The sequence below is a fragment of the Parambassis ranga genome, chromosome 4 (assembly GCF_900634625.1).
Source record: "Parambassis ranga chromosome 4, fParRan2.1, whole genome shotgun sequence".
NCBI classification, from domain to species: domain Eukaryota; kingdom Metazoa; phylum Chordata; class Actinopteri; family Ambassidae; genus Parambassis; species Parambassis ranga.
The window spans coordinates 13,554,384-13,569,080 of record NC_041025.1 but is presented as its reverse complement, the minus strand read 5'-3'; the positions used below and the strand labels follow the sequence as shown (position 1 = coordinate 13,569,080).

The 14,697-nt window shown below is 41.0% G+C and overlaps 1 protein-coding gene across 5 annotated transcripts; it reads left to right on the top strand.

The window, feature by feature from the left end:
• Positions 1–27: 27 nt before the first annotated feature.
• Positions 28–14,656, top strand: LOC114434182 (disabled homolog 2-like). Of its 5 annotated transcripts, XM_028403190.1 has the most exons (12): positions 28–221; positions 3,351–3,408; positions 6,935–7,090; positions 7,194–7,330; positions 9,910–10,049; positions 10,860–10,958; positions 11,497–11,628; positions 12,193–12,279; positions 12,368–12,415; positions 12,503–12,550; positions 12,732–12,816; positions 13,750–14,656. In XM_028403190.1, exons 4-12 carry the CDS (start codon positions 7,246–7,248, stop codon positions 14,136–14,138), a joined length of 1,113 nt encoding a protein of 370 aa, XP_028258991.1. In that variant the 5' UTR covers positions 28–221; positions 3,351–3,408; positions 6,935–7,090; positions 7,194–7,245; the 3' UTR covers positions 14,139–14,656. The 5 variants fall into 5 exon arrangements, with proteins under 5 accessions (XP_028258991.1, XP_028258992.1, XP_028258990.1 ...); XM_028403191.1 differs by lacking the exon at positions 3,351–3,408 and having other exon boundaries at positions 6,977–7,090; XM_028403189.1 differs by lacking the exon at positions 3,351–3,408.
• The last annotated feature ends 41 nt before the right edge of the window (positions 14,657–14,697 follow it).

The window sequence follows — 14,697 nt, the reverse complement described above, 5'->3', positions numbered from 1 at the left end:
ACAGCTGGGAGCAGAGAGGCGGGCTGTGTCCAACACACTGAACCGTCCAGCAGGCTGACAGGGAGGATGGACGAGGTGAATGCTCGGAGCGAGACAAGACGTCTGATACCACTTCCGCTCCATCTGCAACTTTGGGCGTCATCACAGAGATGCAGCCTATCGGAGGTCACTCGACGGGCTGATGTGGTGACTGACACAGAAGATTCTTCTCACTGTGGGACGTGAGTCATTCTGAATGCAGACATACACAAGGGTGTTTGTGGCAGATGCACAAATTAGATCTGATACTTGAGGAAAATCAGTATACTCACTTCTGAGTAATTTCTATTTAAACGACTTTGTATGAAGAAAAGAATGTTGTTTTTGTGCATCCTGCACGTTCTTTGAGGAAGCTCTTGCAGGAGAGGAAACAAGGTTACAGACACAGACATATCCAAGGTTTTCTGAGCTCTTATAGATAAGTGAATAGCTTAGTTTTTTCAGTAGCTACTAACTGACACCACTAACACTCACTTTTTGAAATAGATCAAGAAAAACGGTCCTTATTTAACTCTCAACTTTCTGAGGGAAAGGGGGGGGGCTCATAATTAGTTTGATGTAGGGTTTATTCTGAGACCAAAGACCTGCATGTTTGGTTAACTGAGGACTTTAAATTGCCTGTTGGTGTGAGGGTGAGTGTGAATGGTTGTTTCTATCTGTGTTGGCCCACCATTTGACAGCTGGGATCGGCTCCCACATCCCTGAAGCCCCCTCATAGCCTCTGGGGTCTGGCTCCAAAGCAGACTCGTATACTCTGTGATTAGTACATGGGTACAACTGAACCAGGGGTGATTTTTTTTTTCATTTTAATCATTCGACCAGAAGTTTAGATGAACTCAGGAGCTGTCAACATAGCAGCAGTTGGAGCCTCCAAGACTGACACAAAATGGCTCTTCAGAAACTACGTCCTCTCCAAGATTATGAAGGAGCTCAGTGGCCATTTTGACAGTTATTTTGATCCCGAGGACCACTTTTCTAAAAGTTCAGTTTCTACAAAGAAGAAATAGTTTTCATAAGGGAAATAACAAAATTTGCTAGATAGTCAGAAATTATCTTATCTTTTGTTTTCCTAGTGACAGTCTTTTGTTTCTCACAGTGTACATACAGTTTTGTTCCAAACAGAGATGACTGTAAAAGGAACAACAACATAAGGCTGACGGACAGCGAGAACACACGCGACGTCAGTGCACTTAACCTGCTCTGACTTTCCAGCCATCACACATTCATTACAGCGTGACTTATGTTTACAGTGAGGCACAGCGGAGTGGTGTCTCCGTCTCTAGCTGACCTTAAAAGACAAAGCACAACACCTCTGTGAGAGGTAAACCACTGCTGCTCATCTCTCTCTGCTGCAGACAGAAGAGAAGGAGGCAGACTGTAACCACAACAAACCACTTTAGTGATGCCAAGGCCTGGAAACTCCAAAGACGGCTGGAACGTAGCGTACGTGAATCATGGGATGTTGGACTGTCCCTCAGTTGTTTATAGTGGTAGTGAATGCTGTAGGTAAGGTAAAGCATTTATTGCTAACGTATTATCTCTGTCTGTGGTCTCTGCAGAGGGCTCGAGCTATAAATGTGAACAGGCCTTTACCAAATGAGTAATCAGCCCAAAAGAACATATCACCACATACCCCGCTGTAAGGAACATTTTTCTGTCCATAAACCCGTCCATCTGACTTTTGAGTCAGCACTTAAAGTCCCCCACTATTCAAAAAATAATATATCTTTTTTCTTTTATCAGTGATTATCCTGTTTCATTTAGTTCCTGTAAAACCACAGAATGTTGAGACTTTGTTCCCAGATTGGTGAAATCAGTGCAGCTGGTGTTACTTCACCAAGACATTCATCACTTCTTTACGCTTTTGATCGTGAAACATTTTTAAAAAAACATAATCTCCTGCTGACGTCTACACATTTCTATGTGAGGTTCAATAAACGTATATTCAGGTTTTCATGTGCAGATTAAGGTTTTGACCAAGAAAAGAGAAGATAGATGTAGCATCAGAAAAATCTTGTTTAATAGAGGCTTTTGTGCCCATAAAGTGTGTGTTATTTACTGTTAGCCTGCACTATTGTGTTGTGCTTTTGTATGTCTACACATTTCTAAGCCTCTCTATGAAGTTTTAATTCATCAAATATTTATCGTGTTTGATCCTTACTGAGAGCTACTGTTTCAGTTTGACTGTCGGCCTAATTGTTTCTGCATGGTTTCATTGCCTTTAGTCTGCCCTCTAGTGGCCTGCTGCAATATTACACTCAACAAAAATATAAACGCAACACTTTTGTTTTTGCTCCCATGTTTCATGAGATGGACTTGAAGATCTAAACTTCATTCCAGATACACAATATTACCATTCCTCTCAAACATTGTTCACAAATCTGTCTAAATGTGTGATAGTGAGCACTTCTGCTTTGCTGAGATAATCCATCCCACCTCACAGGTGTGCCACATCAAGATGCTGATCTGACATCATGATTAGTACACAGGTGTACCTCAAACTGCCCACAATAAAAGGCCACCCTGAAATGTGCAGTTTGTTTCTGCTTTATTGGCGGTCTGGGGACTCAGAACCAGTCAGTATCTGGTGTGACCACCATTTGCCTCATGCAGTGCAACACATCTTCTTCGCATAGAGTTTATCAGATTGTCTATTGTACTTTTGTACGATGGGCAGAGGTGGATGTGGTCAGTGGGTTCATGTAAGCCCACACTGACTATCCACACACTGAATCTTTCTGTTGCATTATCAGCAATAATATTCAAGTCCATTTGCAAAATGTGCAAGGATTTCCAGAGAAGCAGGGGGTCTTTCAGGACAAGTTCACCACCAAAACAAATGGAAAAATACACTCATCTTCTGTCAAAAGTTAATTATCAATGCAAAGCATTTGTCCTCTGATATAAAATCAATATCAAGAATGATGTTTTTTTTTATTGACAATACATCAGTAACTCCCTGAGTGCTCTTTCCAAGAAGTGGTAACACTGGAGAAGCTCTGCACCTCCTGAGACTAACTTCGTAAATTATTTCATGGTGGGATGCATGTTGGTAATAAAAAGGATGTTTGTTTTTAATCATGTGCTGTCATCCAAGTTCTCATGTATGAGGCATTTCCGGGAGATGAGAGAGAGAGAGTCTTATCAAACCCCTGTGTAGCCTGAGCTGCATAAAAAAAGCACAGCACAGCTGCTCAGAGGGTTTCATTCCTCACCTTCCAGCAAAGACACACATGAGAGATAACTGAGTAAATTTTAAGTGCAACAAAAGTCACACAACTCTCAGTGAAATATTGTAAATGTTGTTACAGTGTTTCGTGACGACCAATGAAGTGCTGAAATGAAGGATGTGACCACTTTAAATGACAGGTGTGTGCCCACACAGACAGCAGAAGCTTCCTGCTGTCCATCTCTGCTACACTCGCTTGCCACCACTTTGTGGTTAAAACTTTTGGGTTTAATCCAAGCCTTTAACATGTTGGCATTGTCTAAGTACATCAAATTAAAAAAATGTGGGGCATGAGAGGAGCTGAGTTATAACTGCTTTTTGCACCAGGTTGTAAATATGCTCATTTCTGCTTTATAGCTGGCCATTTACCATATTCTTACTATTTTACCTTATTTTATATTTCTAACCTGCTTTTGAGTATGCATGGAGCACCTGGAATGCAAGCACCCCCTGGGATTCATAAAGTATTTCTGATTCTGATTCTGATGGGAGTCTCTGGGGATTGCCCCTAAACTGCAGTTTTTGCCACTTTCCTAAAGAATCAGAATTCCTTTATTCACCCCTGAGGGGAATTTCTTTAAAGTCTTTATTTCTCAGCCCCTGAGGTTGCAACCTGGTGTGTGTGTGTGTGTGTGTATCCTCTGCTCTGATGGCTTGATGTTTCCTATGCGGTGCTGGTCAGAAAAAGGGACCAAGCAAGAAGACATGACTGCATTTTCTAACCAGGACAACAGTGTTTTACAGTCATATCATCAGTTAATAGCTGTTTGTGTATGTGTGTGTGTCACACACATACACATTGCATATGTCAATGTTTAGACTACTATTCAAAGGTTAATTGATGATTATAAAAGCCGTGTGCAATTGTTAGCACAGCTGAAAACTGTTGCGGATCAGAGAAGCCCGAACTTTTGGACTGTAGTGTATGTCTGTTATTGTATTTGTGAGTCTGACGAGCACCCTGATGCTCCATTGTAGGAATAAATATTCTGGCTTCAGCAAATCTAAGCGGACAACAGATCCTGGAACAATTGTTTTTCACGCGGTGAGACAAAGTGCAATGTCTTCCAATGGCACAGTTTAAGTTATAGTGTAAACACTTTTATAACACTAAATAAACACTCTGCTGAGTCTGTACCCATCATTAGTTTAGGTTTTCTGGGTTTCTGACAGTAAGTGGGTTGGACTTCAGTGATGGTCCATGGCTTTTAAAGGAGTGTGTTTTTAATGCACAGTTAGTCTGACTGACGACAGCGTTATTAGCGGTTGAATCAAATCCAAAGCAGGTTACATGTTGTACACAGCTTAGACTATACAGTATGCCTTTTCTCCATGTAAGGATTTGTTTATGGTTGTTAAGACACGCAGGAGTTTGGCACCCAGCCACTCTGTTACTGCCATCTTCCCCTGTGGTATTTTTAAATGTCATTATGTTTGTTTATGTGTTTTACCTGCAAAATGGGCCTGTGATTTATAAAAACAAACAATTATATTACAGAGAGGCAAACCTCTTTGTTTAAATAAAAGCAGCCACCAAAACATATGAGAAAACCAGCCTGGTCTTTGAGCTTGATCAGTGAGGTTTAGAATCTGTTTTATCCGCTCCAGAGGTCATATGGTTTCCACAGCACACAGAGGAACATGTAATCCTTCAGTCTGAATGTGAAACAACAGATCTGCGCTTCCTCATTATCTCAAGTGGGATGTGGGAAACACTTGACCGTGTGTAATCCAGCAGAGACTCACTCAGATGTTGCTGATGTGACTTATTTTAGAGAAAAAAAAGAGTCTCCTCTGCCGATGAGCAAACACATCTTCACTGTGGTGCAAAGCGAGGTAGATCCTCCCAGAGCTTTACCTGCTCCTCCCAAATATCTTTTGACTTCTTCACTGTCACTGTTGGGGAATGTGAATAGATATGTTATCCCACACTTCTTGTTAAAAAGGAAACTTGAACCCCCCCCCCCCCCTTCAGTGCTTTTATGACTGCATAACCTCTTCCTTTGACTGGCACAGTTGATTAAATCTGGTTTTAAATGTCCTCTGGTTATTGAAGTCTTTACTTTTTTGCTTTTTTTCTGCCTTGTCTGACCTAAATATTCTGGGTTTGTATATTATTAAGACTTTAAATGAAGCTCTCTCATTTAGAGGAGATCTTGGGAAAGCTGTGCCTAAGCTGATATAAAACTCTTCCTGCTTCGAGGGGTTTTCAACAAATTAGCCGTGCTCCCTGAGAAAATGTCCGTGCATGCAGGAAAGTCTCTCTGCTAATCTAAATATGACATCACGAGTGATCCAGTCTGTAAATATTTAGATTAGAAAGTGCACAAGTTACATCTCAAAGCCTCATATCAAGAGGGGTGGAGGTTGGACAGGAAGCATCCTTCCTGCTCAGGTTGTTCCAAAGAAACATCCGAATTTGGGTTTCCCCCTACAGGATCAATTTACTCGAGAATCGTACTACTCAGCTTGTGAAAACACTAGCCTCTTGTAAAATTGTCAAGTCACTGATGATCTCATAGTGATGTCATCGGGTGGATCCTTTTTGAGAGTCGGGCTGTTCAGTCATTCGATACCCCCTATGTATATACTGCACAGTTTACATAAGAGAGAACTGTGGAGAGAATTTCCCATAAGTGTCACAGAGGATGCGGTCATGAATGAGTCCTTAGTTCGTTGATTGTTGATTATTTTACTTCTTCTTTGTGGGTTTTTATTAATCTATGTCTGTATTTTAGTGCACACCCTGCCTGATCCTCTTTGGATATTTTTGCTAGTTAGACAGTCGGAGTCTTGCTGCATGTTTCAAATGTTGTCATCTACAGTGTTGTTGTCCTTCTATGACCTCAAAGGTCATGCTATAGCTGGCTGTCCAATTGGATGGTCTGACCTGTGGATGACCTGCAATGTACTATTTCTGGAGCCTAGGTTAGATTAGATTCAACTTTATTGTCATTACACATGTACAAGTAAAAAGCAACAAAATGCAGTTTGGCATTGTATGTACAGTATGAGAAAGATAAACTGGAATAATGGAAAAAATCCACTATATGCTAAAAGAATCCAACCGTCACCTGTGCAGGATTAATCTTGTGATATCTCAAGACAAAGAAGGATCATCTTAAATGCTACAGGCTTGTTCCTCTGCTGTGACTCCACTGGTGTACTCACACCCTGATCCGGCTTGAGACACAGTTTTTGGCCTTATTTCTCATCAACAGAGGGTGGTAATGATGAACTGCAGCCACTGTTAATGATTGGCAAATACTAGCATGCTAGTAAAGTACATGTGGTAAACATATAAACAATACCCACAAACATCAGGCTCTGAATATGTCAGCATGCTGACAGCTGTGCAGTAAACATATTTTATAATTCGAGCAGTATCTATGAGGAATTACACAACAATGTCATCAAGAGCAATTATTTCTGCAAGAAGTCCTGTCTGAGGCGTTTATAAACATTTATAAGATTTAATACGACTTTTTTTAACATTTACTGTCTTCTGGTTTCTGTCAGCTGTCCAGATGTTTTCAGCAAAATTTTAATTATTTAGCAGCAAGACTCATTCATTTGATCAGCTATTTTAGGAAAACACCACCCAAACATTGAACTGTGTGACCTCCCCTGAGAGAAAACCACCATGTTCTGTGTGTTCTACTGCAGCCCCCTCTCAGCCTTCTACATGATTTCCCATGTATTTCCCAGCGGATGTTAATGTATCACCAGGGAGTTTGCAGCCAGACCTTTGACTCCAAGAAGAGTTTCAGGCTACGAGATGAGCCAAGCAGCAGGGTCATAACAGCGACACACTCCCAGCAGGTGAGGTTCATATCAAACACTCCTAACTCCTAAAATACAAAAAAACATTAGTACTTCGCTTTAAATGTCATTTTCTCAATGTGCTTGCATGCTTTTCTTGCAGCCAACCAGCGTTGATTTCACAGAAGCACCATCAATTCTAAACAGACGTCCTCATGATGGAGACAGAACAAACAGCTGGAAGTTGTCCCACACCAGGCCAAGCTGCTGTCAGAACCTGGCTGCCCTCCAGCACAAAAGGTATGAAGACACAACCACTGTGGGCTCTCACAATTGTCAAACTAAACATAAAACAAAAGAATCATGTGTAGCATTGAGTAACAAACAAAAGACTAAAGGTGTCATTGTGCATCAGTGTGCAATCTGTTTATCCACCTCTGTTAGATTAGAGTCAGAGTCTCTTTATGACATTTAGAAATATTAGAAGCTGTGCTGACACAGTGTGTGCAGCAGGCAGCTGTGGGACACAGTTTACTAACATCTGATGGGAAATTCAGGTAACAGCTTGTTTTGTTCTTCTTTGTTCCTCCTTCGTGCACCATGTGGAAGGTATCCAGCTCCAGCTGTTTTAGAAAACACTGCTGATGTCATCTGTGCAAGTGTATGTAAGTTTTACTGGAATTAACCTTAAGATGTTTTCCTGTCAAATAGAAGAAATGTGAGACATTCAACAGCTGCTTTCTCTGCAGTGATGAGACGTCAGCTTGTAAATCTTACATAATCATTTTAGACACGTTAACCACCAGCGTTCATGAGCAGTGGTGGCTTTATGAGAATATGATCACTTTATAGCGTAGCTCTCTGCCTGTAAATGCACCTGCAGGAGTCATACTTTTATGTTTAAATCCTGAAGCAAGCATCGTAAAAGTCAATAAAGCAGCTGATGCTGAGCTGGATTTTAGTTTGAAGTCAAAAGTCAGTCCAAGTGAGTGACTCCCAGAATGTCAACATGTCGACAGAGGATGTAACAGCACTACAGACACTCAAACAGTTTTTAGGAGCTTCATGTTGTGATTCAGCTTTATTTCTGTTGAAATTTGTCTGGGTTTAAGCTTTAAAACAGCAAAGGTCACGTCTTTCCTCTAATTTCCGAGTATCTACTTGAGCAGCCAGTCGTTCGTTTTATATTCACATGAGCGCAGGCACACGCACAACTGCTCACGCATTGGTCGAGTGGGTCATTTCCATCGTTTTCACTGCTGTCACTTCCTAGCTAAAGTGCAGCATCATTTGTTTACTATGTTCTGTAGTGACATATGTAACATAATGCAAAGTTACAAAACTTAGTTATAATATGCCTAAGATGTGCTTATGTTATTGATCAACATATTGAGAAACATACCTGCAATTTGAGCTATCCTGAAAATAACACTGGACCACAGACATGAAGGGCCATTCCTCAGACATCCAGGGATCCAGAGATGTCTGCTGCATGAGCCAAGTGAAACTACACTGTTTATCCACCTCTCTGCTACTCAGCGCTGGTATTTTCTCACAGTGTCAGTGTCAGTAAGATCTTTAAAGGAATGCTTTGACTTCTGCTTTAAGTTATTTATAACATTCTTAAAATACAGCATACCAGACAAACACACAAACACTTAATATAAAATATGAGAAAACTGAGTCATTTGTCTGCTATTATTCAAGGTGTATGATCATGGATGAAGTAAAAGAAGATGCAGAGAATGCGATATCTATGTGCTTACTTGCATCTAGTGACATGTATTTATATGACCCCCCCAGCCTAATTTGATTATTGTTGGTGCCAAAAACAGATGTGGGTTTTTCCACAAGTAACACGGCAAAGTGTGAGCAGTCCTACTGGACAATACCATCCTTTTCACAAGTCTATAGACATTCAACTCCTCATTGGTGTGTTCTTGTGTTTACACCATTAACTGTAAAATAAAAAATGGATGAAGAGTTATTTTAAGTCTGTGTGGGAGGTATGCTGGCAGCCACTGAATCTCTGAAAACTCCCAGTGATTCCAAATACAGGTGAGATGTACCAGCCTGTCATTATCAACATTATCTGCCCTCACAGCTGTCATTAAAATATAATAATAATAATAATAATAATAATAATAAAGCCCCAAACCAGGCCATAAACATGTTTATTCTGCTGGACATTTAAACATGTCTATGAGGATGTTGGCAGCCAGCCCCCAGAGGCTATAAGAGGAACTGCAGTTTTCTGAACCTCTGGCATGATGCTGGAAGTTTACATTTATGTATGTCAGTGTTGGATATTTAGAGTTTATTTAGAGTTTGTTCTTATGGTCCAAACCCACATCTGTTAAGGTGCAGTGTTGTGCAACACTGATGGACTGCTGTGTTGGATTGTGCCCCCTGTTAAACTAAACAGTGACCGAAAGCCAGTAAACTGATTCGAGTGTGTGTGTTCAAGTCGACCTTTGCTACAACAGTGCACACTAACATTTCCCTAATCACTAAATTGCCTGTTTTTATTCCAGGAAATGAGATGAAACATTGACTAAGGATCAGTCAGATGCCTGTCGACATGTTTGCTTAGACACGCAGAAAACACAATCAGAACATACTTGGTCATTTAAATATTATCAAACAATTATATACAAAAACACATTTACTTCACTCTACAAACACCAGAGACACAAACAGAGGTATTACACTGACAAATTAAAAGCTAAAATAACTTTTTTAAAATTTTAATTTATGACACACAAACAGAACTAATTTAACCAAATATACACAGACGTGTTTCTGTGCTCTCACACAGATTCCTCACACAGACTCATCCTCACACTTTGACCTATTATCTCCTCTGTCTTGTTTCCCAGGAGCGACCAGAACACCCAGTGACTCTGCATCCCGTTTTCAAGGTGACGGGGTTCGCTACAAGGCCAAACTAATCGGCATGGACCCGGTACCTGACGCAGAGGGAGAGAAGATGTGCTGGGATTCCATGATGAAACTGAAGGTGCTCCTCTCCCCAAAATAAACACACCGCTGTCAGCTTTTAATAAAGCTGGGTATGAGTTGTCTCTTCAGCTGCCTTTTAATTAGAGAGAGAAATTAAAAACAAACTCCTGACGTCTGATATCAAATGACAAGTTGGATAAATATCTGTCATCCATAGATGTCATGACTCTGACTGCTTCACACATGATCTGAGTCCAGGAATCTGACATGACTGCTGTTTGTTTGACCTGTTCTTTGAAGGAAATCTGTCATATTTGTCGCTTAATTACTTATTACGTAGTTAGTTAGTTATAATAATTACTAATTAAACATTATGAAACGTTTACCTTAGTCACAGATACCTTTCCCCTCTGGTAAAGAAACTGGTCCCCTCACATATAAAGAGGAGTTGTGGGAAAATCCCTGCAGTGGAAAATCACACTGTGATACATCTGACATCCAGCTGACCGCTGACATATCAGTGACACCAGATTCTCTAATCTCACAGGACTTTATGCGACCCAGTGAGAGTTTAATATCTCGCTGAACGCATAAGCTTAAAAGCACACAAAAACAACAACAAACATTGAAACAGACCTGGTCCACAGGGGCAGAACACAAAAGGGGTGAAATGGTATCCAAGGTAACTTAAGACGTTGCAGACACCTTTTCTAAATGAGATTTAAATCATCGGGATCAATTTCACTTTTTAAAATGTCAGCTCCACAAAATAAACAACTTTTTTTTAATCCCATCAGTCCCACCGGAACATCTTTGGCACAAACTCAGCATTTTTGTAGCATATCTCTGACTAGTGTGTGTGTTTCAGGGCTGCGAGGCAGCAGCAAGGAAACAGGGGAAACACAAGCCAAGGGTTTGGTTGAAGATTTCCTCCACTGGCTTGAAAATTGTGGACGAGAGGACTGCGGTGAGTCACTGATGTTAACTTTCTCATGTCACTGTGTGGTCCTGGCTCCGGAGCGCCCCCTTCAGGATGAATTCATATTGTTAATGGGCCTGTTTTTGTTTGTGTGGGTTTGTACAACCACCAGTGTGGTTTTCCAGCGAACTGTTTCCTGCCTATAAATTCCCGCATTAGTGTATTTCATGTAACTGTGCTCATCTATTTGATCCAGGGTTTCAGTTAATTTCCTTTCAAATAAAAACCTGTTCTCTCTTGAAAAAGAAATGAGGAACCAGTTTTGCCCACGTGAGATAATACTGAGATTTTGTAGATGTTTTGGTTCCTGATCTTCTTTTAGGTCAGTTTGTGTTCCATCCAGCACACCATAACTCTTGACTGTCAACTCATCTAGTTCAGAATGACCAAGTTAATGATAAATGACATAAAATAAACAAATGTATTTCCACAAACTAGAGAAACAGAAAGTATCCATCTCTGCTGTGATTTTTGGTGTGTAGAGCTTTGTATTATGTGTAAGCCTCCTTGTCATTCTCTCCTTCAGGCCGTTCTTTTTGACCACGACAGAAGCAGAATCAGCTCGTTGACAAAAGATGAGTCTGACCCCAGAGCTCTGGCGTACATATACCAGCATGAAGACACCTACACCCTCTTCTATATTAAGATGGCCAACCTGGTAACAACACACCACAATAACATGGGGAAAACACTGAGCAATAAAACATGACACATCAGCACCATGATGCTGTGATAAGCTGCAGCGTTAGATGTACTTGTGTACAATAATTGTTTGTCTGTTAACGTTGTTTGAATAAATATTCTCATATGGTACAGCAGGGGTCATCAACTACATTTGTCCAAGGGCCAGACACTATTTTTAACATTATTAAAAATAGTGTTGTAATATATTATTAATTTATTTATATTAATGTAGTAGCCTTTGTTGAGCGTTGATAGACTCATCACCGCTACAACGGCAAGCCACTAGGGGGCGATATTTAGGCTTCATATTTGTGAGGCTGTCAATCTGTTGTGGGGGAGGCTGCTATTTTCTTTAGCACAGCCAAGACAGTGGGTGACAAAGACGCCACAGAGAACATGAAGCGATTTAATCCTGAATTCAGTAATATTCACGGGGCCGGATGTGGCCCAGGGGCCGCCATATTGACAATCACTGCTGTATGGGATCCGGAATCTTGACTGTGCCCTTATGTGACATCATTTCATCTGTGTGTCTCAGGCGGATCCTGTTCTTGCAGACGTCAGGGAGGTTTGTCAGAGTGCGGACCAAGAGACGCCACAGAAACCTGCAGAGACAGCAACACAGGTGAGGAGAAATGTTTACATATCTTTGCCACGGTGCATGTTTTGTTTATTTGTATTTGTTTACTCTCAAGACTTTATGTGTCTTTCAGAACACTTCCTTAATGCTTGTAAATGAGAGTCCACCTTCTCCAGCAAAGGTAAATCAAAGAATGCTGCTCTGTTTTAGTCCAAAATCGATCCAAAGGCTGAGGTTCACCAGTCATGTGCTGCCTGTTACATTGCAGGGACCAGCTCTTGAGAATGTGTTTAGTCCAAGACCGGAATCAAAGCAGGTTTACCAAAACACAGAATCCAACATGTTTGAATGCACTCAGACTCACAGAGATAGATATCAGTACAGATAAGCTGAGGTTTAAACATATAAAGTAGAGCTTCTTTGTTAATATCTAAGCTCACAAACAATGGCAGTGTTACACTGAGGACAGTGAGACGTCCTCTGTTTTCTGTTTGCAGGTGTCTTCCAGTAGTGAGCTGATGGAGGTCTTTGCCCCCACCCTGGCAGACCCGCCGACCTCTGCTCATGGCAGCGATCAGCCAGGTTTGACATTTTTATTTTGAGTCAATTGGAGTGTGACATGCAAAAAACACACAACATCCGATCAATGGGTGGATTCAAGCTCTGAGCTTACCGTTTAACATTCATGCAAATCAATATTAAAAACATCAGAAACCCCGGGATCCCTCTGTCAAACATTTACCAGTCTCCATCCCTTTCATATAATAATGGCACCTTACTCATGTTTCATTTAATCAGAGCATCAACACTTCTACGCCGCGTGAACACACATCACACTGTGGTGTTAACACAAAGACATCATTCACACTCTAAACAAGGTCTTTAACAGATTAAACAAAATACACACTTTTTAATTCATTTACTCTTAAATGGAACCATTGTATATACATTGGAGTCCGCTTATAAGAAGGTAGACCTAAATTCACACAGTAAATATCAATACATGTTTACTATAACTACTCTGATCATTAAACCTACCTAACCATTCATCTATGAAGAGATCCGACGGCTGCAGGTCTTCTTCTCTGTGCGGGTACTTTGACCTTTGACCCTAAAGGTACAAGAGAATATTTTTCCTCTGAACGTTCCCATGATCCCTCTGTTTAGGTTCATGACATTTTTACATACACTGGTCATGTTGCCTTAATTCCCATGGCACTGATAAAGACTGATGATAAAGATCCATGCTGCGGTCATGTTTGTATGTGTTGCACAGTAAGTCATATGTGTGAATGATGAGGTCATTTCTCAGGTATCACTGCCTCTCCCTGATACTGGTCACATTGTTTTAGTAAGGAGGTCTATCTTTAGCTCATTTCAGGCCTCAAGGGCCAAAAACTGCATTTAACCATTTTAAACAAAGTCATTTGCAGCTATTAATATCAAGCCAGACGTAAATTAGCTTAGCTTAGCATTAAGACAGATTCAAACTTGTTTTTTCTTCTTCCCTCCCAGAGTCACTGGTGCAAACACTCTCCACCTCTCAGATTCTGGCCATGTTCCCCACACAACCACTAGGGGGCTCTCCATACTCCTCCCCTCCATACTCTCCTACCTCTGTGCCCTGGGGACAACAGGGACCTCTGGGAAACCAGTGGGCAGGTCCCTGGTCTGCCATGCCTGGCAATATGTCAGCATGGGCACCCCCAGGTGTCACAGTGCCCCCTGTTGGAAGCCTGGCTCAATATGTTGTGAACCCTCAGTCTGGGTTCATGATTGGAGCAACCACTGCAGCTGGATTCCCTGCTGCACCCTCGTCTCCTACTGGGTACCCCACCACTCTAAACTTCTACCCCCTTACTGGAGCACCAGGGGCCCCTACATTGGACCAGAATCCACTGTGATCGACTAGTCAGATTGGAAATACTGGATGTGGACGTCATTTAAGTATGAGCAGTATTAATCTGCTAAATCAGATTATTAAAAGAGGGTAATAAGAATCCAAGCAAGGAACAAATGCAACAATGCCAAACACAGCAAAACACAAAGTGTAGAGTCAAAGTGCTGGATGATTTTTTTTCTCTGCTTCTTTCTCTTTTGTTGTCCTGAGGAAAAACGGAATACTCCGTTGGCTCACCTGCCTTGTCTATCTAGTGGTTAAAAGTGGTATTACACAGGGGTACTACTGATGGCTAGCTGATTAACACACCTGAAACTTGTAACTCTCATTTAGAGCTTAAAAAAATAAAAGGTTTACAACTTGTGACGTTTTAAAATGAGATTTAATTGGTTTCTGCAAGTCATTATGGTTCTCTAATTAGTACAATTTAATAAGAACAATGTAGGTGACGTGTGTGCTTATCTAAATCAAGCATATCAGTTCTGTAAAGCCACTGAATGTGTGATTTGTGATCAGGCTAAATAAAGGGATTTTCTCAACTTGAAATAAAGTATCTAACATAT

Coding starts and splice junctions, on each gene's coding strand:
- LOC114434182 (XM_028403191.1), top strand. CDS start 7,246: ATGATGGAGACAGAACAAACAGCTGGAAGTTGTCCCACACCAGGCCAA. Junction 12,416..12,502: donor GTCCACCTTCTCCAGCAAAG/GTAAATCAAAGA, acceptor GTTACATTGCAG/GGACCAGCTCTTGAGAATGT. Junction 12,551..12,731: donor CAAGACCGGAATCAAAGCAG/GTTTACCAAAAC, acceptor TTCTGTTTGCAG/GTGTCTTCCAGTAGTGAGCT.